Source organism: Sapajus apella, unplaced genomic scaffold (assembly GCF_009761245.1).
Source record: "Sapajus apella isolate SASKATOON/1434 unplaced genomic scaffold, GSC_monkey_1.0 scaffold46, whole genome shotgun sequence".
Classification (NCBI taxonomy): Eukaryota; Metazoa; Chordata; class Mammalia; order Primates; family Cebidae; genus Sapajus; species Sapajus apella.
The window spans coordinates 19,358,545-19,380,512 of record NW_022436986.1 but is presented as its reverse complement, the minus strand read 5'-3'; the positions used below and the strand labels follow the sequence as shown (position 1 = coordinate 19,380,512).

General features: G+C 47.0%; 1 protein-coding gene across 6 annotated transcripts; it reads right to left on the bottom strand.

Annotated features, from left to right (window-relative positions):
* Positions 1-1,143: 1,143 nt before the first annotated feature.
* Positions 1,144-21,392, bottom strand: BSPRY (B-box and SPRY domain containing). 6 transcript variants are annotated; one of them, XM_032240414.1, is made up of 6 exons: positions 21,144-21,392; positions 16,610-16,708; positions 10,770-11,000; positions 9,154-9,179; positions 3,107-3,231; positions 1,144-1,879 (listed from the first exon to the last, which is right to left on the bottom strand). In XM_032240414.1, exons 1-6 carry the CDS (start codon positions 21,348-21,350, stop codon positions 1,353-1,355), a joined length of 1,215 nt encoding a protein of 404 aa, XP_032096305.1. In that variant the 5' UTR covers positions 21,351-21,392; the 3' UTR covers positions 1,144-1,352. The 6 variants fall into 6 exon arrangements, with proteins under 6 accessions (XP_032096305.1, XP_032096307.1, XP_032096306.1 ...); XM_032240416.1 differs by having other exon boundaries at positions 1,144-1,873; positions 21,144-21,383; XM_032240415.1 differs by having other exon boundaries at positions 9,154-9,176; positions 21,144-21,383.
* Positions 21,393-21,968: the final 576 nt, after the last annotated feature.

Below are 21,968 nucleotides of genomic sequence, written 5' to 3'. Positions count from 1 at the left end.
AGATTGCTTTAGAAGAGAGTTCCTGGACAAACATTTGAAGACCGCTGTTCTAGGGTGAACTCCTAACAGACACAAACATAAAGGAACTTGCCTTGGGTCTTGGTAGCATCTCCAGGCTCTTTCTGCTATGCTGAGCTGCCACCCACTTATTTCCAAGAATGCGATAAGGGTATGAAGACGGGCCAGCATACAGTATACACCTAATTACCAACAAAGAACACGGAATAAATCTTTAATGCTTTTAAGACCTTTAATAATGTCCATGTGCCCTAAGGCTGGCCCTCTGGCTCCCTCAGCAATTTCTGGCTTTAAGCCCTCACCCCAGGTGTGCAGTTTATGTCAGAGGGGGCCATCAGGTAGGGAAACTTATCAGCTGCTCTAAGGGAAAAGGCCCTCCCTGCTTTTACTGGTGGACACAGGCTGGGGCTCAGCTGGCAGGTGTGAGACAGATGCTGATGATGTGGCTGCAGTCAGGTTACCTGGAGACACAACCCCCTGGTCCTCTGAGAGCCTAGGCAGGACATTGGGGAGGACACAGTCCCCCATGCCAGAGTCCTCTGGCCAGAAGCAGCCTTTCAGTTTGCCCTTGTGTGCTAGAAAAAATATTTTCTCTATGTGCCGTGTCATGAAAAAGACAGAGGCACTGAATTAATGGGATGCAGAAACTTTGGCCAGCCTTCTCTGCCTGTGAAGAGAAGCACTTCTTCACGTGCAAAGCTGGAGCAGGCGGCTGAATAGCAGTGCTTCTCCCGAGACCACCACATCCACCCAGTCACCTGTCCATCCACCTACCTACATTCACCTCTCCATCTGTCCATCCACTCACCTGCCAAATGTTTATTGCATACTTGCTATGTACCAGGCACCATGCTGGATGCCAGAGACAAAGTGAAGACACCCTCAGAGGGGCAGATACATGGTGGATTTGGGAGACTAAGGCCCAGGAAGTAGTAGCAGGTTCCCCACAGATACCCAGCATTCAAAGCAGCAATGTCCAACTCTTTGAATTCGAGGGCTTTTTTGCTTATCTGTGGTGGCAGATATCACAAAAATTATACAGAGTTTTTTTTTTTTTTTTTTTTTTAGCTTAGCTCATCAGCTATTGTTATTTTATGTGGCCCAAGAAAATTCTTCTTCTACTGTGGCTCAGGGCAGCCAAAAGTTTGGACACCTGTGATTTACAGGTTGTGCCTAGATCTGAAACAGATCCCCATCCCTCCTAAAGCTGCCCACTGATTGTGGGCCCTGTTTCCCTTAGAAACACCACATACATCATTTGGGAAAAGGACACTCAGTAAAAACATGGCCTGAAAGGGTGGTGGGAGGTGGACCTGGCTTCCTGTGGCCAGAGGTCAGCGAACGATGGAAATGGTCTGATCGGCCACAGCAAAGACTGGGAAGAGGGGCCCAGGGAAGGCCCCATGATAGGTATAGAGCACTGTGCCAGAGGCTGGCTCATAGAAGAGCAGCTCCCGAGCCTGCAAGTCCAGCAGCACACCCAGCTGGGCTGGGCCCCGCAGCAGCCCCAGGGGCTCGTGCTGCGCATTGTGTGAGAAACGAAACTCCTGATCATAGCGAGAGAAGACCCAGGAAAAGGCATTGTGGCCCAGACGGCAGTCACTGCCAGAGCCCTTGCGGGGCAGGTGGCCTGAGGCCACGCCCACCTTATAGGCACAGCTGTTCTGGACATTCACTATCCAGGCATGGAGCCCATCCTGGAAGGAGGTGGCAGCCAGGGCATTGGGCCAGTGGTCAAAGCGCTCCGGGCCATCTGCACAGGGCTTTGACTTCTTGGTGCTGAAGGTCAGGGTCTTTCGATCATCTGACAATTGCAGGAAGGGGCTGACTGTCCTCTCATCGATCCGTATGTCCTCTGTACCTGCCAGAAAGAATTATCAGAGTTGCCGAGAGCCCACCCCTGCCCTAACCTGGTCTTGCCAGGTAGCAAAAAGTTCCTCACCACTCATTGGCACGGTGAGCTCAGATAAGCCATTTACTCTCTCTGAGGCACATTTACAAAATGGGGGTCAAAATAGGACTTCTCACTGAGCGATCATGAGAATTAAACAGAATCATACATGTAAAGTGCCCAGCATGTAAGTGCTCTATAAACTATAGCCCTGATAACAACAGTTATTATTGGTCAAGACCCTCATCTGTAAACTCTGTTAGAAATAAGGCCCAGAGAGAAGTGAGTTGCCCAAGTTCACACACTGAGTCGGTGTCAGGGGCAAAATGAAGACAAAGCATTTTGTTCCTATGCCTAGCACTGATTATGCTGCTTTCTACCTGTTCATATCTGTGGCCTCCAGATTGGTTTTGTCCTAGAAACACAGCCTCAGGAAGCTAGGAAGCATGAGATATGCAATTTCCAGCCAATAACTAAACTGCTGGTAAATCAGGCATCGTTTGATACCAGAATCTCCAGTAGACAAGCTACATCTTGTGCCAAAATCATAAGGATAATATAAGGAGGGAGGATTAAAACTGAAAAAAAAAAAAAAATCAGTCTATTAACCTAACTGTTCCATGAATTGTGCAAAAGCTACCATTGGGAGGATGGAAGCTTCCATGTAATTTGGAGAAGGCCTGCTCCGGAGAACCCCCGTGCTAAATGGGAATTCCTGGAGGCAGAAGACCATGTCATGCTTACCTCTGTGGCCCCAGCGTGTGGCACAGGGTGGGACCCACAGTTGGTCTGAGTCAGTGCGTGTAAAGTGAGTAAGTGAGGCAAATTAGGCAGTTTGATTCTTGGTCCAGATGTTCTCCAGTGGGCCCTCATTTATATTTTCTTAAACCCCAGGTTTCCAATAAATAATACTGAGCTGCCCTGGTAGGGCAGGATATAAGGAAGACATGATTTATAGGAATGAGATTTATCTCAGACCCAACCACAGAACATGATAGTCTGAAAATGGGAAGGACTTTGCCCATCTGCCCCAGGCCTGTCTGGAACCTTGGCCCTACTGACCAGCCTGCATCCAGCATGCCTGGTTTAAGCTGCCATCTCAGATGCCCTGGTCCCCAGTGCGAACCAGGAGTGAACCCCAGACAGACAGACAGAGGCCCAGTTGTCCTAATGGTCCTGGGCTCTACTGCTTCTAACCTGAGAGGGACCCAAGAACTGCCGTTGCCCAGAGTTGGGTCAGTAGTGGGCTCCGAGTGCACTTCTCATTAAAGTTTAACATTTCCGACTCCTGGGGATCCAAAATGCCCTCTGCTTCTTCAGTCCTTATATGGGGAGAAACAGAAACAGAGATTCAGGATGATTCTGGAAATATATCTGGATCAATATGGGGTGAGGACAAGGGCAGAAGTAAAATCCTTCTATCAGGGTGACACCAAAATTGGCAGCTAGGGCCAGGTGCAGTGACTCACCCCTGTGACCCCAGCACTTTGGGAGGCCTGAGGTGGGAGAGGATTGCTTGAGCCCAGAAGATTGAGACCAGCATGGACAACACAGTAAGACCCCGTCTCTATAAAAAATTTAAAATGAGTTGGGTGTGGTGGCATGCACCTGTAGTCCCAGCTACTTGGGAGGCTGGGGTGGGAGGACTGTTTGAACACAGGAGGTAGAGGCTGCAGTCAGCTGAAATCATGCCGCTGCACTCTAGCCTCGGTGACAGAGTGAGACCCTGTCTCAAGAAAAAAAAAAAAAAAAAAAAAAAAAAAAAAAAAAAAACCAGTGGCATTCAGGCCCCACAAAGGGGCTTGGGCCAAAAGGGAAGGTGGGCATTTCCCCTGTGCCCCCAGAAACCTCAATATCAGCCAAGCTGGTACACAGTTTACAGGGAGATGTGTTCTTGGTGCCAGTATTAGAAATTGAAGGCTGTGTGCTCTGCAGGGGAAGTAACTTGCCAGGGTCTCTCAGTAAGTTAATGGCAGAGCTGGGCTAAGGCCTGGGGTTCTGGAACCCCTGCACAGTAGTCTTTCTACCTCAGCATCTTACCCTTGCCCAGAAAATCTCTCACCTCCCTCCCAGACCTGCTGCGGCAGTCATGTTTCCCTGGGTTTTGTCAGAGGGTACAGCCACTCCTCTACTTTAAAAATGTGAACACCAGAGGGAAAAAAGGGCCATCAGTTACCACCCCAGCCACAAATGAGTCATGCCACTGTGCTCCTAAGATCTCTCTCCTCAGCTCACAGTGGGGCCTGGGTTTTGTTGGAAAGGCAATTTAGGACAATATGATGCCTAGAAGTTGAGAAGTGCCATTTGAAACTGCCATTTCAACTTGCCAAGTTGAAAACAGCAGCCAGGCCCTGGGCTTGCTGTTTTCTCTATAGAATTGCGCTTCAACTTTGCTATCACCTGGGAGGTAGTGGTTCTCTCATTTGACAGGACAGAACATGTTCAGAGCTAAAATGGGGTGCTGGATTCAAGTCCTGTCTCCCTGCAACAATGGAAAAAAATTGGGATGAAGCCCAGGCAGCATTCAACGTAATTTTTTCCTTGACCTGAAGTGAAATCTCAAAGGAATAGAGGACAAAGTAGGGATTTACCATGGAGCTTTGCAGCCCTTTGCCCCAGGTTCTAAGAAAGACCTTTCCTCCTGCCTCCAATCCTGAAGATGGCTTTGAGATCCGGCAGTGGTTCTGAGTGCACACGCTCTCTCCCCATATCTTATGGCTCTGCCCATAAATGGAGGGGGGCACAGAGGTGGGGCCTGTGCCCTGATAGCTCTTTGCAAGACTGTCACTGACTGTCCTGGCTTGGGAGGCATGAGGTGAACAAAGCCTTGGAAATTCTGGAAGCAAGCTCTAGTAACAAAGGCGCCTTGTGATCAGGACAAGAGAGGGTCTATTGCCATCTTCTCAGAAGGCAGAAGCTCTCGCCAACAGGTGGGGAAGAAAGAGGAGCTGATGTCAGCGGTGCTAAGCTGTCATTCCAGGGCAAATCTGAGACTGAATGTAGACAGTAAAGTCTACAGTGAAGCACCTGACATAGCTTCCCTATGGTACCGAAGACAAAACTCATGGCCCCAAAGGGGTGGAAATGAAACAGGGCCTGAAGACAGCAGGCCCCGGTCGGGATCAGAACACCCAGACGGTGCGGCAGCATCTGCTGCAGTGTCCAGTCAGAGTTGAGCCCGGCCACCAGCATGGAAACACCAGAGCCAGTAAGGCACTTCTCAGATAAGTGAGTTTTCAGCTAGATGGGGCTTGGGAACTTTTGAACACAGTGCTTTGAGAGTATACTCCCTCAGCCTAGGGGCATAAAGAAGTACAGACAAATCTGGAACTCTGTGAAGAGGCCTGTCAACAGCAGTATGGGCTTAGCGATGCTCAGACAACTTTGTATGTATTATAGGATTGAGCAAGTATTGATGTTGTTGGGAGCTGGAGTCCTCACTGTAAAATAACAAGAGGTACAAATGTAGAAAGGGAGAGGGCAAAGGAAAACCTTGAGGTGTTACATTGGAATTAGAAGTTGTGATATAGGCTGGGCATGGTGGTTCATGCCTGTGATCCCAGCACTTTGCAAGACTGAGGCAGGCAGATCACTTGAGGTCAGAAGTTCAACACCAGTCTGGCCAATATGGTGAAACCTTGTCTCCACTAAAATTACAAAAATTAGCTGGGCATGGTGGCACATGCTTGTAATCCCAGCTACTCAGGAGGCTGAGGCATGAGAATCACTTGAATCCAGGAGGCAGAGGTTACAGTGAACCAAGATTGCACCATTGCACTCCAGCCTGAGTGACAGAGCAGACTCTGTGTCAAAAAAAAAGAAAAAAAAGTTGCGATACAAACGTATGCATCAAAAAGCTATACACGCTCTCTGGCTCTCTCTTCCTAGTTCCATCTGTTGTACACTGAGACCTGGAAACAAGGTCACTGAGTATCCTTAATGCCCAGATCTTGGTTTCTAAATATTATTCTCCAATAAAAACCACCAGGACCCCTGGAGAAGCAGCTGATTCCAGGGCAGGAAAAGCACAAGTTAAGCTGGGGTTATCTTCTTGTGCTTCTTATGCCAGAGAGCAAGACAGTGCTCCAAGAATAGGAACTTTTCAAAAGGACACAGGATCCAACTTGAAGAGGCTCCTACTGGCCAAATCTAGGACAGTCTGAATGACAAAGTTAGTAATGGCAGTGACAGATTATAATGCATTGAATAAAATAAGAATCCATGAGTCTGTATTAATATTGAATAAGTGAACAAACAAGCAAATAATAAAGGAATAATTCAGGCAGGAATGACCAATGGATGCTAAAACTATGGGAGAAAGTCTGAAGGGACACAGGATATATATGCAGAAAGTGTCTCCCCACAGACTGCTTATTAATGATAAAAGGAAAAGTATAATTTTATAATGGGGAAACCTGGTGGACATCACCTTAACCAAGTACTCAAAATTTACATCCTTTGTAATGGACAAAGGGACATCATGGGCCCCCAGATATGATGAATTGAAGATACATCAGTTATGAGGTATTCCTGCTAAAAATGTATAACTTGAATCTAATCATAAGGTAACATCAGATAACCCCAATTGAGGGAGATCCTATAAAACTGGCCTTGACTCTTTAAAAATGTTTTTAAAAAAGCTAAAGAAAAATTCTAGACTTTAAAGGACCAGCTGAAGTAGGAAAATGAAATAAAACACTGTTAAGAACATTTGCACAATTGGTAATGGTTGGATATAGACTGTGTATCGGATTATAGTATTATATCTATGTTAAACTTCCTCAATTTTATGCTAGGGTTATATAAGACAATGTCTTTGTTTCTGGAAGAAACATGCTGAAGTATTTTGAAAGAAAAGTTCATGTTTTCTGGAACTTACCCTCAAATAGACCATAAAAAAATAAGTTTTTGGCTAGGCGCGGTTGTTCACGCCTGTTATCCTAGCACTTTGGGAGGCTGAGGTGGATCACCTGAGGTCAGGAGTTCAAGACCAGCCTGGCCATCATGGTGAAAGTTCGTCTTAGAAAAAAGTTTTTTTTTCTTTTTTAAAATTATTTTTAAAAATTAAAAAATAAGTTTTTAACATATATGCTCGACAAATAGGAAGACAGAGTAAGTGAGAGTGAATGCGGCAAAATGTTAACAATTGCTATTTTCTAGGTGAAGCTCATTACCTTTGTAACTTTTTTGTAAGTTCGAAATCTTTTGAATAAAAAAATTAAAGATCAATTTTTTTTCAAAAACGAGATCAGCTTGATATTAAGGATACAATGTATTAAAGATGAAGACAAAGGAGATAGAGAAGACAGGCAGAAGTGTGAAAAGATTGTACAAGTGGAGAAGTGAGAACAAGCCGAGCATGCATTAGGAGACAGTAAAATAAATGTGATCCATCTACACTGTGCAATTCTTCACAGACTTTCAAAGAAGTGAGGGGAATCTAAATGTATGGACAGGGAAACATGTCCCAGATAGGCTAACAAGTTTTAAAACAACAGGTATAAAATGATCCTACTTTTATTGAGACAGGATTTCACTCCCGTCACCCAGGCTAGAGTACACTGACATGCTCTCAGCTCACTATAACCTCCGCCTCCTGGGCTCAAGTGATCCTCCTGCCCCAGCTTCCCCAGTAACTGGGATTACAGGTGTGTGCCACCGCACCCAGCTAATTTTTGTATTTTTAGTAGAGATGGGATTTCACCATGTTGGCCAAGCTGGTTGTGAACTCCTGACCTCAAGTGATCTGCCTGCCTAGGCTTCCCTAAGTGATGGGATTACGGGTGTCTCTGTTGCCGGAGTGCAGTGACTCGATCTCAGCTCACTGCAACCTCCACCTCCCAGGTTTAAGCAATTTTCCTGCCTCAGCCTCCTGAGTAGCTGGGACTACAGGTGCACGCTGCCACACCTGACTAATTTTTGAATTTTTAGTAGAGATAGGATTTCGCAGTGTTGGCCCAGTCTGGTTTTGAACTCCTGACTTCAAGTGATCCACCCGCCTCAGCCTCCCAAAGTGCTGGGATTACAGGCATGAGCCACGGTGCCCAGCCTAAAAATTTTTTTTAAGACAACAACCAAAAAACCCCCACATACCCTCCAATGCCTATACATAGCAAGTCCACAAATGCACATCTTTTCAAACCCATCACTGCTAGGGAATGGGATTGGGAAAGGGTAATGGAGATTTTTTTTTTTGGAGATATGGTCTCACTGTGTTGTCCAGGAGAGTGCAGTGGTGTGATCATGGCTCACTGCAGCCTCAACCACCCAGGTTCAAGTGATCCTCCTGTCTCAGCCTTCTGAGGAACCAGGCTCTCAGCAGGAAACATGGCTATTTTAAAATTTTTTTGTAGCGATCAGGTCTCACTGTATTGCCCAGGCTGGTCTCAAACTCCTAGCTTCAAGTTATCCTCCTGCCTTGACCTCCCAAAGTGCTGGAATTACAGGTGTGAGATACCATGCCTAGCAAGATTTATTTTTCATTTTAAATGGCTTTATATCCGTGGAATTTTTTTCTCATGCACATGTATTGCTATCGAAACTTAAATATAAAAATAAATTATTTGTACCCACTGAAATATAGAAAAATAAATAAGTGAATAAACAAGAAGAATGGACTGTGTTCCCTAAGTATAGCTCTGAAATTGCACACAGAAGGTTTGTGAATTACTCTGCCTAGCAAAGTATGTCCTCTTGGCCACTAGCTCAGGGCTTGGCTCTCAGTCTTTTAGAACCCACACAGGATCTGGTGAAATTATTTTATTATTGAAGAGTTAAAATGCAAAATTTGAGTGTTGATGCTGATTTAGGCTTCAAAGATTCCTCCATCAGAGAAAGGAGGAGTGAGGCAGAGGCGACAGTACTGGGGCAGGTGTTAGATGGGTCCATCCCTGGGTTCCAGGCTTAGGCAGGTCCCTTCCCCTTTTAGAGTCTCAACCTTTTCATCTGCAGATGGAGGTGGTAAAACCTTCCAACAGGGTGACTACCTTTTTACAGAGGAAGTTTAAGAAAGCAGTGGCGAGTCTTGGATTACTAAGTATTCCACTGCCTTCCCATGTGTTTTGAGCAGTTCTCTAAGCCAAGGGCAGAGAGATACCCTGTCCACAGAGCTGGGCTCCAGGGAAACCACTCAGCTGCACACTCTGTGCATTCTCCCAAGAGCAGCAGGGCCTGAAGGCAGTGGAGTGTGTAGAGGCCTAAGGGTCTCCAAAACTACCCAGTCAAATCATGGGGTCTATACTCACCTCTCGAAAATCTCTTGCTCCTTCTGCTGTGAGAAAAGAAAACACAGTCAGGCTTGGCACCAGAAACTCAGCAGGTAGTCAATGCTAGGACATATTTAACTACCATAAAAGGCTCCATGTGGACTCTACAATAAAAACTTCTACTCTTTTAAGACCAGCATAAAGCTTTCTAAGCTGTTCTACACATACACATACACACACACACACTCACACCCCATAACACATGCTCAGAGTGAGTCACTCTACCCTATATCCCAGGGCATCCTGGATTCCCCTCAACTCCACTCAGGACCATCACCTGTTCACCCGACAGCATCCCCCATGAAGACTGTCCGTTTCTGGATGGCTGTGACTCCTTCTGAGTTTTCTATTGTGACTGTCCCAGTGTCTGTGAAAGAGCGTGCTCTGTCCATGGAAGCTGTGACTAAATGAATGCACTGTTGCGGGCAGTCATGAAAACTGCCCTACTTGCAGAGGCAGTGGGACAGCTCAGGTGTTCCACATTCTCCGTCCTCTGCTTGTGACTCAGATGCCACATTCTCCCCTCAAAACTGCAGGCAGCTGCCTATCCATATAAAATACTTTGAAAGGCTATGTACCAAATATGAATCATGGTGATTTCTGGGTGGTAGGATTAAGGATGAGCTCTGTATTTTCATATCAGAGCCCTCGTCAGTTCCCCAGAGCAGAGTGTTCTCTCTACGTGCTTCTGAACTCTCTCCACCTCCTCACTTCCTTTGACACAGCTATTCTTCTTATCTTTCAGGCATCAGCTTCTAAGTCACTTCATCCTGGAACCTTCTCTGACCCCGCCTTCCCTTAGCCTGGACTGTCAGACCCTAGCATGGGTGATTTCCTCTACAGCAGTACATATCCTTCCATACCCGAATTGTCAGTTAGTGTATTCATCTCCTTTATAAGGCTGGGAGCAGCTGGCAGGTGCATCCGGTTACTCTGCACCATAGCACAGTGCTTCACATGTAATAGGCACTCAGTACACATTGACTATCAAAAGAAAACTATTATCAGTGCCCAAAAAACCTAATTTTATTCCCTGTAATCCCTAAAGCACATTAAGGCAGAGTTTATTCAAGACCTCTTTAAAATGAGGTCTTGCAGTGGGAGAGAGATTGGGCTGAACTCTGAATACAGCATGGGCAGGTAGAAATGTATAGCTAAGGAGCAGGGCAGGGGGTTATTGGATGGAAAATTATGAAGAGGAAACATTGGGGGTAAGGGAGATTATGGCTAAACCTACCTAACAGGATTTTTGCTGCAGACAGAACACAGTGATCAGACATCACCTGGGAGATGGTGGTGGATGAGGAACCTGATCAGATATCGAGGATGATCAGATGTCAAGGATAGGGGTTTCTGGCTACATTGACTTTGCAAGATTCTTTTGCAAAAACTGGTTTTTATAATGAAGTGCACAGATGGGCCAGGGAGAGGGTTCAGAAGCCTGACTAAAGTTTGGCCAAGCAAAGAATCTTGGTCACTCACCCCTCCTCCAAATTCTCATTTCCACCCACCACATACCAACAAACATTCTTGATGTTTTCAGACATTTGGGGAGCCTGGCCAACTGGTCATGCCCTCATCCTTGCCCGACTTACAATCAGCTGGAGGTCATCCAGGTGGGTGAGCATGCCCACCAGGCTGGTGCGGATGGTGTCAAGCTTCTGCAGCGCCTCGGCCCAGTGCACCCGCTGTGTCAGGATGCTCTGGTGGGCCCGCTCCTCTTCGCCATGCACCTGTTCCAGTAACCGCTGCTCCTCACTCTCGCAAAGACTTCTCACCAGACTCAACCGCTGGATAACCAGTTCCCTTGCTGCACTGGCCATGCTCTGATGAGGGATAAAATGAGGAGTTGGGTGGTCCCTGCAAAGCCCCAGTCAGGATTAAGTGGGTTTAGGCTCAGTGGAAAGGAGTGCTGAAATTGATTAGCAACGTCTGCCACGACTTAGTGATGGAAATAATAGCATATAAGCCCTTTTGCTTTGACATCTCAGCCCTAAGACTTCCCAAATATGGTTTAGGGTAAAGAATTTTGAGATACAGACATGTCATCACAATTGGGAATACAAGATCAAAGGATCAAGGTCAGAGAATCACAGAATTGCAGGGCAGAGGGCCTAAAAAGTCATCCCATCAGCAAGATCGATACCAGCAGGGATCCAGTTGATATTTCACCATGTCTGAGGGAAAAAAACTGATGACTTCCTAAAGCTGTCCGTTTCAACTGGTTCTGTGGTAGAATTTTTATCTGCCACAGAAAAGGCCTGAAATCAATTCTCAGACAATGAAGTTAACAGGTGTCTCCTTGTAATTCTTAGCTCAGTGCCTGGCATGTGGCAGGTACTCAAATATTGACTGAATGGGAAATTTTTTTATTTTTAATATCTCTTTTTAAAAATAGAGATGGAGTTTCACCATGTTGCCCAAGCTGGTCTCAAACTCCTAGGCTCAAGCAATATGCCCAACTCAGTCCCTCAAAGTGCTGGGATTATAGGCATGAGCCACTGTGCCCACCCAGGAAATTTTTTCAGACTTAGTAAAAAAATCTCTTGGTAGCACTCACATGGCAATTCAGTGGCAGAGCTGAGACTAGAATCCAATTTTCTTGACTCTCAGTCTAATCCCATTCCCTTATACCAGACGGCACCTGGCAACCCATCCTCCCCAAGGGCACCTGTTGCATAAAGCAGCTGCCCTTGCACTCTTGCCAGACAAGTGGAGACAGAACTGCCTCCTTCACATCAGAACATCAGGGACAGCCAGCCACTTTCCCTATGCCCTGTCCCTGAAGACCTGCTCTGTACAGTGCACAGGGCAATCATCCCTGTTTTACAGAAAAGACTGAGACCCACAATTTGCCTTACAGGGAGGAGAGAGTAGCTAAGTGAATGGCAAGTGAATGCAGAAGGTAAGACTCCAAGTTTTTAGGGTTCTCTTGAGGCAATATAACATAGTGGTTAGGAAATTAAGCCTTAGAGATAGTGTCTAGATTTAAATCTTAACTGCTCCACTCATTAGCTGTGGAACTTGGAACATATTCCTTATTTTCCCTATGCCTATATTTTCTAATCTGTAAAATGAGAATAATAACAGTACCTACCTCATAAGGCTACGGTGAGGGTTAAATGTGTTAATATATATAAAGTAAGTAGAATAAAGCCTGCCATATTACGTGTTCAATGACATTCATTCACTATTGCTCTTCTTTTGTTTTTGTTTTTTTTTTTTGAGACAGAGTCTAGCACTGTCACCAGGCTGGAGTGCAGTGGCATGATCTCAGCTCACTGCAACCTCCACCCCCTGGGTTCAAGCAATTCTCCTGCCTGAAGCCTCCTGAGCAGCTGGGATTAGGCATGCGCTGCCATGCCCAGCTAATTTTTGTATTTTTAGTAGAGATGGGGTTTCACCGTGTTGGCCAACCTGGTCTCAATCTTCTGATCTCGTGATCCACCCACCTCAGCCTCCGAAAGTGCTGGGATTACAGGCATTTTTTTTCACCCAGCCTTTTTTTTTTTTTTTCTTTAAGACAGAGTCTTGCTCTGATGCCTAGGCTGAAATGTAGTGACACAATCATAGCTCACTGCAGCCTTGAACTCCTGGACTCAAGCAATCTTCCTGCCTCAGTCTTCCAAAGTGCTGGGATTATAATCATGAGCAACTGCATCCAGCCCACTATTACTCTCCTGACTATCCTGAAGACATGGTTGCACTGTGTGACCCTGGATCAAAACAGATTCTCACCCAAGTTGAATCAGATTCTGATTCCTGCCTAAAAGACTAGTCAGTCTCAACAAGTTTGTTGAGTCATTCCCAGAAAAGGAGAGCAAAGAAAAGAAAAAACTTCCCTTTCCAAAGACATGACAGAGAGTAGACAAACCAAAAACCCTCTCAGAATAAAGTAGAGAAATGCTAGAAAAATAGTCCAAGCATCCTTTTAAAAGGGTAGTTGTGGCCAGGCACAGTGGCTCACACCTGTAATCCCAGCACTTTCAGAGGCCGAGGCAGGTGGATCACCCAAAGTCAGGAGTTCGAGACCAGCCTGGCCAACATGGTGAAACCCTGTCTGTACTAAAAATACAAAAATTAGTTGGGCGTGGTGGTAGGCACCTGTAATCCCAGCTACTCAGGAGGCTGAGGCAGGAGAATTGCTTGAACCTGGGAGATGGAGGCTGCAGTGAGCTGAGATCACATCACTGTACCCCAGCCTGGGTGGCAGGGCAAGACTCTGTCTCAAAAAAAAAAAAAAAAAAAAAAAAAAATTAAGTAGAGAGCAGATTTGAACCAACTAGTAAGTTTTTTATTTTTTTATTTTTTGAGACAGGGTCTTGCTCTGTAACCCAGGCTACAATCATAGCTCACTGCAGTCTCAAACTCCTAGGCTCCAGTGATCCTCTCACCTCACCCTCCCAAGTAGCTGGGACTTTAGGTCCATGCCATCATGTCTGGCTAATTTTTTTATTTTTTGTAGAGGAAAGGTCTTGCTATATTGCCAAAAATAGTCTCGAACTCTTGGGTTCAAGTGATCCTTCTGCCTTGGCCTCCCAAAGTGCTGGGATTATAGGCATGATCCACCATGTTCAGCCGAATGAATAAGTTTCACACACACACATACACACACATATCTATATATATATATAGATATATATATACACACAGACATATATATGTATAATCTAGGCACGGTGGGTCATGTTGGCAATCCAAGTACTTTGGGAGGCCGAGGCAAGAGGATCACTTGAGCGCAGGAGTTCAAGGCTGCAGTGAGCCATGATAGTGCCATTGTGCTCCAGCCTGGGTAACAGAGTGAGACTTTGTTTCAAAAAAAAATAAATAAATAAAGAAGAGGAAAGAATAATGAAATTAAGACAAAGATACAAAAGAGCAGATCGAAAATACTAGAAGCTAGTTCTAAAGACTAACAAAATAGTCAAACCTATGGCAACTTTGATCAAAACTAAGAACAACTTATCTTAAGTAAACCCTTAAGAAAAAAGAGTTCTGTTTCCCAATCCATTGAATAAGGCTTACATAACCTTGATATCAAATCTGATAAGGACAGCACAAGAAATGAAATTCATAGACTAAGCTCACTCCTGAGCATACATGCAAAAATCCTAAAACAAAAATAAAAAACGCTTTACTGAGATTAGCAATCCAAATTCAGAAATTTTGTATTAACAATAATACAAGGGGAGAGGAAAGGGTATGTGTGGCTACAAAAGGGTAGCACAAGGAGTCCTTGTGATGGAGCTGTTCTGTATTTTAATTGTGGCAGTAATCACGTGAATCTATACGTGTGATAAAATAGTTAAATACATACACACCATTGGAGAGCAGTGACCTCTCCCACCTCCCTGGAACCCATTCTGGGACACTCTGCTCTCTTAGTTTACTTCTATTTCATTAGCTGATTTCTTGGTCCCCTTTGCTGGTTCCTCCTGTCTTCTCAATAGGAGGTGAAGTGCCCCAGGGCTCAGTCTTTGAACCCCTGCTCTTTTGTGTCTACATTCATTCACTTAGTGATGTCATCATCTCCCATGGCTTTCAATACTATTTAAACACTGATAAATTCCAAATTTATATCTCCAACCCAGCCCTCTCCCAGCTCATAATATGCAGCTACCCACTCAGCATCTTCACTTGGATGTCAAATCAGTATCTCAAACTTAACATGCCCACAGCTGAACTCCTGGTCTCCCCCACTCCCGTCCCCGCCTCCGCCAACCATCATTCCCCTCCCTGCCTCCGCCAGCCATCTCTCCACATGCAGTCCTTCCTCACCCCAGTTAATGGCTGCTCCATCCTGCAAGTTGCTCAAATAGTAAAACTTGGCTGGGCACAATGGCTCACGCCTGTAATCCCAGCACTCTGGGAGGCCGAGGCAAGTGGATCACCTGAGGTCAGCGATTCAAGACCAGCCTGACCAACATGTTGAAACCCCATCTCTACTAAAAATACAAAAAATTAGCTGGGCGTGGTGGTGGGCGCCTGTTGTCCCATATACTCAGGGGGCTGAGGAAGGAGAATTGCTTGAACCTGGGAGGCCAACACTGCAGTGAGCCGAGATCACACCGTTGCACTCCAGCCTGGGCAACAAGAGCGAAATTCCATCTCAAAAAAAAAAAAAGTATTTGCCACACTAGCTTCTGTTCAACACAGTACTAAGGTCATAGCCAGTGCAGTAAGACAAGAAAATAAAAGGGATAAGGAAGGAGAGGGGAAGAGGGCAGAGGAGGAAGATGGAGATCATTACGCAAAGCAAAGCACAGATGGGCACTGAATAGCCGCCTGGCCTCCTAGCAGCTTTCTGGTTCCTGGTCTAGCTCCCTTTAGGGCCTACGGGGACCCCTAGTGTCCTGTCAGGAAACATCCCGTTTTGCTTATGCTTGTTCAACTGGGTTTTGCTCCATGCAATTAAAAGAACTTTGACTAAAGCAGTGCCAAGTCTGCTCCATGTACTATAGGGAAAGGAGGGAGGGGATGTGCAGAGCGATATTCATAGCCTCTGCCCCTGAGGGGCATACTTGAGAGTAAAGACACAGTACTGGGAATGAGTCCACTGAATAAAGAATCTGCAGTGGAGGCCAAGCGTGGTGGCTCACGCCTGTAATCCAAGCACTTTGGGAGGCCAAGGAGGGAAGATGGCTTGATCCCAGGAGTTCAAGACCAGCCTGGTCAACATGGTAAAACCCCATCTCTACTAAAAATATAACAATTAGCTGGGCATGGTGGTGGGTGCCTATAATCCCAGCTACTTGGTTGGCTGAGGCAGAAGAATTGCTTGAACCCAGGTGGCAGAGGTTGCATTGAGTTGAGATCGCACCACTGTACTCCAGCCTGAGCGATAGAGTGAGGCCCCATCTCAAAAAGACAAAAAAAAAAAAAAAAAAAAAGACTCAGCAGTGGGAGGTAGCAGAAGGAGCACCAGCCTGGGAGACAGAAGATCCAGGTCATAGAACCGACTGCCAGGAGGCTGTGCGGGCCTTGCCAGAAGTAGGTGGCAGTAACATCCATTTACAAATAGGACCCATTTTCCTATTTGTAAATGGGGATGTTACTGCCACCTACTTCAAAAGATTGTCGTAGAGAATATTCAGTGTAAAAGTCTCTAGGTTATTTTATAATTCTGGAGCTGAGCAGAAAATAACTAGGTGGTAGAAGAATACTACCCTTCTTGATCCCCTGTGCCAAGATACCCAAGAAAGTCATTTGCTAGCAGAGTCTTTGCACCAGGTATGGTACAAGAACAAGTCCACCCTGCCCAGATGGCAAAACCGTGTCTCTGAGGGGTGGGAAGCCAACCTTCTTGGACATCCAGCTTTGCTAGTAGCACAATGAGCCTGTGAGGTTGGTAAGGGACCTTAGACTTGCCCAAGTCCCTAAGGCTAGGGTCTTATCCTGTGAGGGGGCTGAGTAGAGAGGAAAGAAGAGGAATTACCACTGCTCTCTGATTCTTCCCTGGCAGGACGTCTGCCATGTACTTGCTGATGCCAGCACTCTGTAACTGCAGCCTCTCACACTGGTCCACAATCTTGTTCTGCAACACAAACAACACTCGTGGCATCTTGGTCCATGTACATGAGCTGTTCACTCCACCCCAGTGATTTGCTCGTGTTACCGCACCTCAGCCACCCACTCCCATGGTCATAGCCCAGATCTCATCATTCTCAAAAACTGCACCACCTCCAAAATCTCCATTTCAAGGATCCACACCCTCCCCACCATGCCCTGTCCTTCTCCCTAACTCTAGGATCCCTATTCCAGCAACAGCTCAGCTGGGGCCACCAACACATTCGTGGTACCACCTTTTACTGTCCATCATACCCTCTGTGACCTCACTTTTGTCTTTATGCCAGAACCCCACAGTCTATCATTATAATGACTTTTTAAAAGTTGTGCTTTATGAATATTCTCAGGCTATATTATTGAGAAACATTTAAGATTAGAATCATTATATGCTTCTGGTGAACTGCACATTCTCTAAGTGACTTTATCTTTAGTAATGTGTTTGCATATGTTTGCCTTAAAGTCCATTTTGTCTTGTGTTTATTTATTTTTTGAGGCAGAATCTCACTCTGTTGCCCAGGCTGCAGTGCAGTGGCACAATCTCAGCTTGCTGTAACCTCCACCTCCCAGGTTCAAGCAATTCTCCTGCCTCAGCCTCCCAAGTACCTGGGATTACAGGTGTATGCCACCACATGCAGCTAATGTTTGTATTTTTAGTAGAGACATGGTTTCACCATGTTGGCCAGGCTGGTCTTGAACTCCTGACCTCAGGTGATCTGACTACTTTGGCCTCCCAAAGTGCTGGGATTACAGGTGTGAGCCATTGCACCTGGCCATTTGTTTATTTTTAAATTTATTTATATATTTATTTTGAGATAGGGTCTTGCTTGTCGCCCATGCTGAGTGCAATGGCATGATTAAGGCTCACTGCAACCTTGACCTCCAGGGATCAAGCAATCCTCTCACATCCCTCCTAAGTAGCTGGAACTACAGGCACGTGCCGCTACACCTGGCTAATTTTTTGCATTTTGTGTAGAGATGGACTTTTGCCATGTTGCCTAGGTTGGTCTCCAATTCCTGGGCTCAAGCAATCTTCCCGCCTCTGCGGTGGGAGCCACCACGCTCAGCCCATTATAATCACTTTCTGGCACACACTCTTGGTCCTCCAACATACCCAGCTCCCTGACTGTCCATACCTTTTGTTCTGTCCATGAACAGAACATGCTTCTCAAACTGCTCTTCTGCAAGTTATCCCCATTCATTAAGCAGCACCATCAATCAATCATTCACCTGTTACCCAGACCAAAAACCCAGGCGTTTGTCTCCAACCCTACATCAATTCCATGAGTGAGTCCTATCAGCCCCAACTCCAAAGTCTCTCTCTCTTTCCTCTGGTCACTTCTCCTCCAGTTATTCTATCCAGATGGCCATGATCTCTCACAGGAACCACTGTTAGAACCTCCTACTAGGCACTCTGCACCCCTAACCCCCAGCTACCCAGAGCCACCTTTTGTAAGGAAATCAGACCAGGTCATGCCCCTGCTCAAAACCCTCTAATGGCTTTCAGTACACTCACAATGACATCACACTTCTTAGCTTAGCCAACCTGATGTGACTCAGCTTATTTCTCCAATATCACCTCTTACCACTCTCCACGCTGGCTTTCTTCCTGTTTCTTAAATGCACCAAACTTCTCCTGACCTCAGCGCCTTTACACCTGTTGTTCCGTTTCCACCAGTCTCTGTGTGTGTGTGTGTGTTTGTGTGTGTGTGCGCGTACACGCACGCGCGCCACTCCCCAACTCCACTCAGATGTCACCTCTTCAGAGAGGCCTTCCCTGACCATCTCCCGCCTCACCCAATCTTTTACTTGGCTTTATTTTTCTCCCCTGCACCTACAGCTCGCTGACTATATATTATGTGTTTACCTTTTTGGGTATTTGTCCCCCTACCACTGGAACAGAAGCACCATAAGTCTGATTTCTCTATGTCCTAGTGCCTCAGAGAGAGTTTCTGAACATAGAAGGCCCCGAATAAATATCTTTTGAATGAATGAACACCACTGCCTTGACCACAAGCGGTTCAGCAGTTCATGGCTCTCAAAACTATGAGCGTCATCCATGAGCTCAGCGGAGTTTTAGAAATGGGAATACTGGCCGGGCTTGGTGGCTTACGCCTGCAATCCCAACACTTTGGGAGGCCGAGGCAGGCAGACCACCTGAGGTCAGGAGTGCAAGACCAGCCTGGCCAATATGGAGAAACCCCGTCTCTACCAAAAAATCAAAAAATTAGCCAGGTGTAGTGGTATGCACCTAGAGCCCCAGCTACCCAGGAGGCTGAGGTGAAAGAGTCTCTTGAACCTAGAAGGCAGAGATTGCAGTGAGCTGAGATAGCGCCACTACACTCCAGCCTGGGCGACAGAGCAAGACTGTCTTAATAAAAAAAAAAAAGAAAGAAAGAAAAGAAAAGAAAAGGGAAAGCTGAGGCCTAAAGAGAAATGACTTGCCCAAGGAGGTATGGGCTAGGGCCCTGCTTTTGACTCCTTTTTTGGAGGTGATACCTAGAGCCTGTCCAAGCAGCAGTCCCTCCACTGTTTCCCCTAAGAATTCTGCCTCAGTTCCATCTGCCAAAAGGCAACTCAGTGACCTCTTCCAGGAAGCCCTTGTAAATCTCTCCCCCAATAAGTAGAAATTAGTCTTACATTTCACAGGTCCAAATACAAAGTTACAGAATTGAGTTGACTAGGAGGAAACTGTGATTACCATGCACCACTGATTGAGAGAACTGAGAAGGTTTCTGAAAAACCACAGGGTAGGAATCCAGAGGTCGGAGAGCCGTAGAACTGGTGGGGGTTTTGGTAACAATCTTGCCCTAGGCTGAGATTTATTTGCTGACTGGAGGGACAGAGGAAGGAATGTACAAAAGATAGAAATCTACTCTAATTTGGAGGAAGAGAGGGTAAAGACCCACCTCTCTTCAGGCAAATTAGATAAATATGCGTAGGGCCTCAGAGGGGTTCAAGGAAGACTCCCTGGGGTTAGAGCACAGCCGAACCCAGCACCAGGCCTGCCACCTGCCCCAGCCTCATCCTTTCCACCACTCAAATACAGTCCTGATAGCTACTTTTAAGGTTTCCATGAAATTCTCACCCCCATTAGCATCACTTCCTCCCTCCAACCACAAAGCAAAGCAGCAGTTTCCTCTTGCCTAGTCAATGACTCCCTGGGTCCCACCCCTGAACTTTAGGAAGCTTGGAGGAATTACTGCTTTGTTCTGGGCCTCAGGTGCCTCATCTATAAACTGTAGGTAGGACCACTTCAAAGGCAATGGTCAAGACAGAATGAGATGACAGATATTTAAGTACTTTGGAATTTGCAAAGATTTTGTCTGTTAGGCAAGTTGACTACACCGTGTTATCCAGGTTTATTTTCACCATCACTGTTGCTGACAGAGGTAACAGGTAGGACCAACCAGGAGGTTTTGGGCGTTGCTGAAAAACTGAACCCCTCCAGAGCCCAGCACCCTGTAAGGTGTGTTTATTATAGGCCAGTCTGAATAGGAGAAGTCCCCAGCAAGAGCCCTCAGGCCTCACAGCAGGGCTGAACTCCAGTGTGGGGTTAGGAGAAACAAGCTGTTGAATCAAATTGCAAGGAAATCCCCAGGGGTCACAGAGAAGCCCCAAGGTGACTTGGACTCCGCCAATCTCAGCCGCTCAGGAGAATGGTGATGACCAGAAGGTGGCCATCCTGGAGCCGAGCTGGAAGTGGAGGTGGGGAGAAAGCCTGGGTGAAGGGGAACCTCCTGATATTATCCCCACCCCCTCCGTTTATCCAGGTGAAACCAGCTTGAAGTACAGTCAAGGCCAATCCTGAAAGTGAAAAAGAGATCACTGCACCTGAAGCCAGAAGGGGGAAGGAGCAGGGGGAAGAGAAGAAAGGAGAAGGGGGGCTTTGGGTCCAGGGATTGAGGGATAAGGAGGCGCTGGATTTTATCAGTGTCAGCTTCCACAGGGGCGGGAGCTGGCGCACACCTTCCACTGAAAACTGGAGCAGCTGAGTCTTTCATTGTCCCACGCCAGCCCCAGCTCCCCACAACAGAACAATGGAAGGGGGCTGGGGAGCCTGGATCCCCTAATCGCTAAGCATTTTACCCACTATCTTATTTATATCTCACAACTCTAATAAATATGCGCTATTATTATTGTTGCTGTCCCCAAACTACAGATGAAGACACTGAGGCTCAGAGAGTTACGTGACTCACAGGGAGTGGATTCGAACTCAGGCCAGCCTGACTTCAGAGGCCACACCCTTAACCGCCTAGTCCTATAGCCAAAGCCACCGAGAAGCCTGGGCTCCGGGACCCGCTGTCGAGTCCGCCCGGCCCCAGGCTCCCCAGTCCCTGCCCGGTCCTGCCAGGCGCTCTGGGTCCCTCCGGAGCCCTCGCCTTCCGGCGCCCACGCCCGCTCACCCGCAGCTCCTCGGCGCGCTCCTCCGCCCGGCGGATGCGGTGCCCCCGGCAGCGGCCGCCCAGACCCGTGCAGGCAGCGCAAACGGGACGTCGCTCGGAGCCACAGAACCAGCTCAGAGCCTGGCCGTGATCGGGACAAAGTGGCCCCGGCTCAGGCCCCGGTCCGGGCCCGGACCCCGGCCCCGGCTCCGTGCCCTCGGAGGACATGGCCGTGCGCCCGCGCCGCGCGCTCCACCTGTCGCAGGTGGTGGTGGGCGGGGCCTAGCTGACCCCGCCCCCGGCCCTCCCGGTGCGCCCGCGCGCCCCGCCGCTGCGCCTCCTCCCACCCCACCCGCGCTCCCACCCCGCCCGGGGCAGCGGGTCTCTTTAAATTCCCTGCTGAATGTAATCGCGATTGTATGCGTATTTATTCTATAACAAACATAAAACTCCAAATATTACTGTGACCGTAGGAAACTTTATTGAGCGCTTATCAAGCGTCAGGCTTCTGCTGAGCGCTTTTCAAGCGTTCTGTTATGAAATCCTGACTACTGCCCTTTTTGAGAGGCAGCTTTAGATGTGTAGCTTAAAGCAAGCCTCTGGTGACAAACTGCCTGGGCTCACATCCCATTTGGGGGCTCACTGGGTGGGAACCCCAGCTGTAAAATGAGTTTAGAGTACCTGCCTCCCAGACGGCTGAAGAGTAAATGCACTAAGTATGTAAAACAATACCTGGAACACAGCAGCTGCAATCACTAAGTGTCTACTAACAGTGCGAGGAAAGTACTATTAGGATCCCATTTTTATGGAAGTTAAGTGGCTTGCCAAGAGTCGCAGTTACTAATT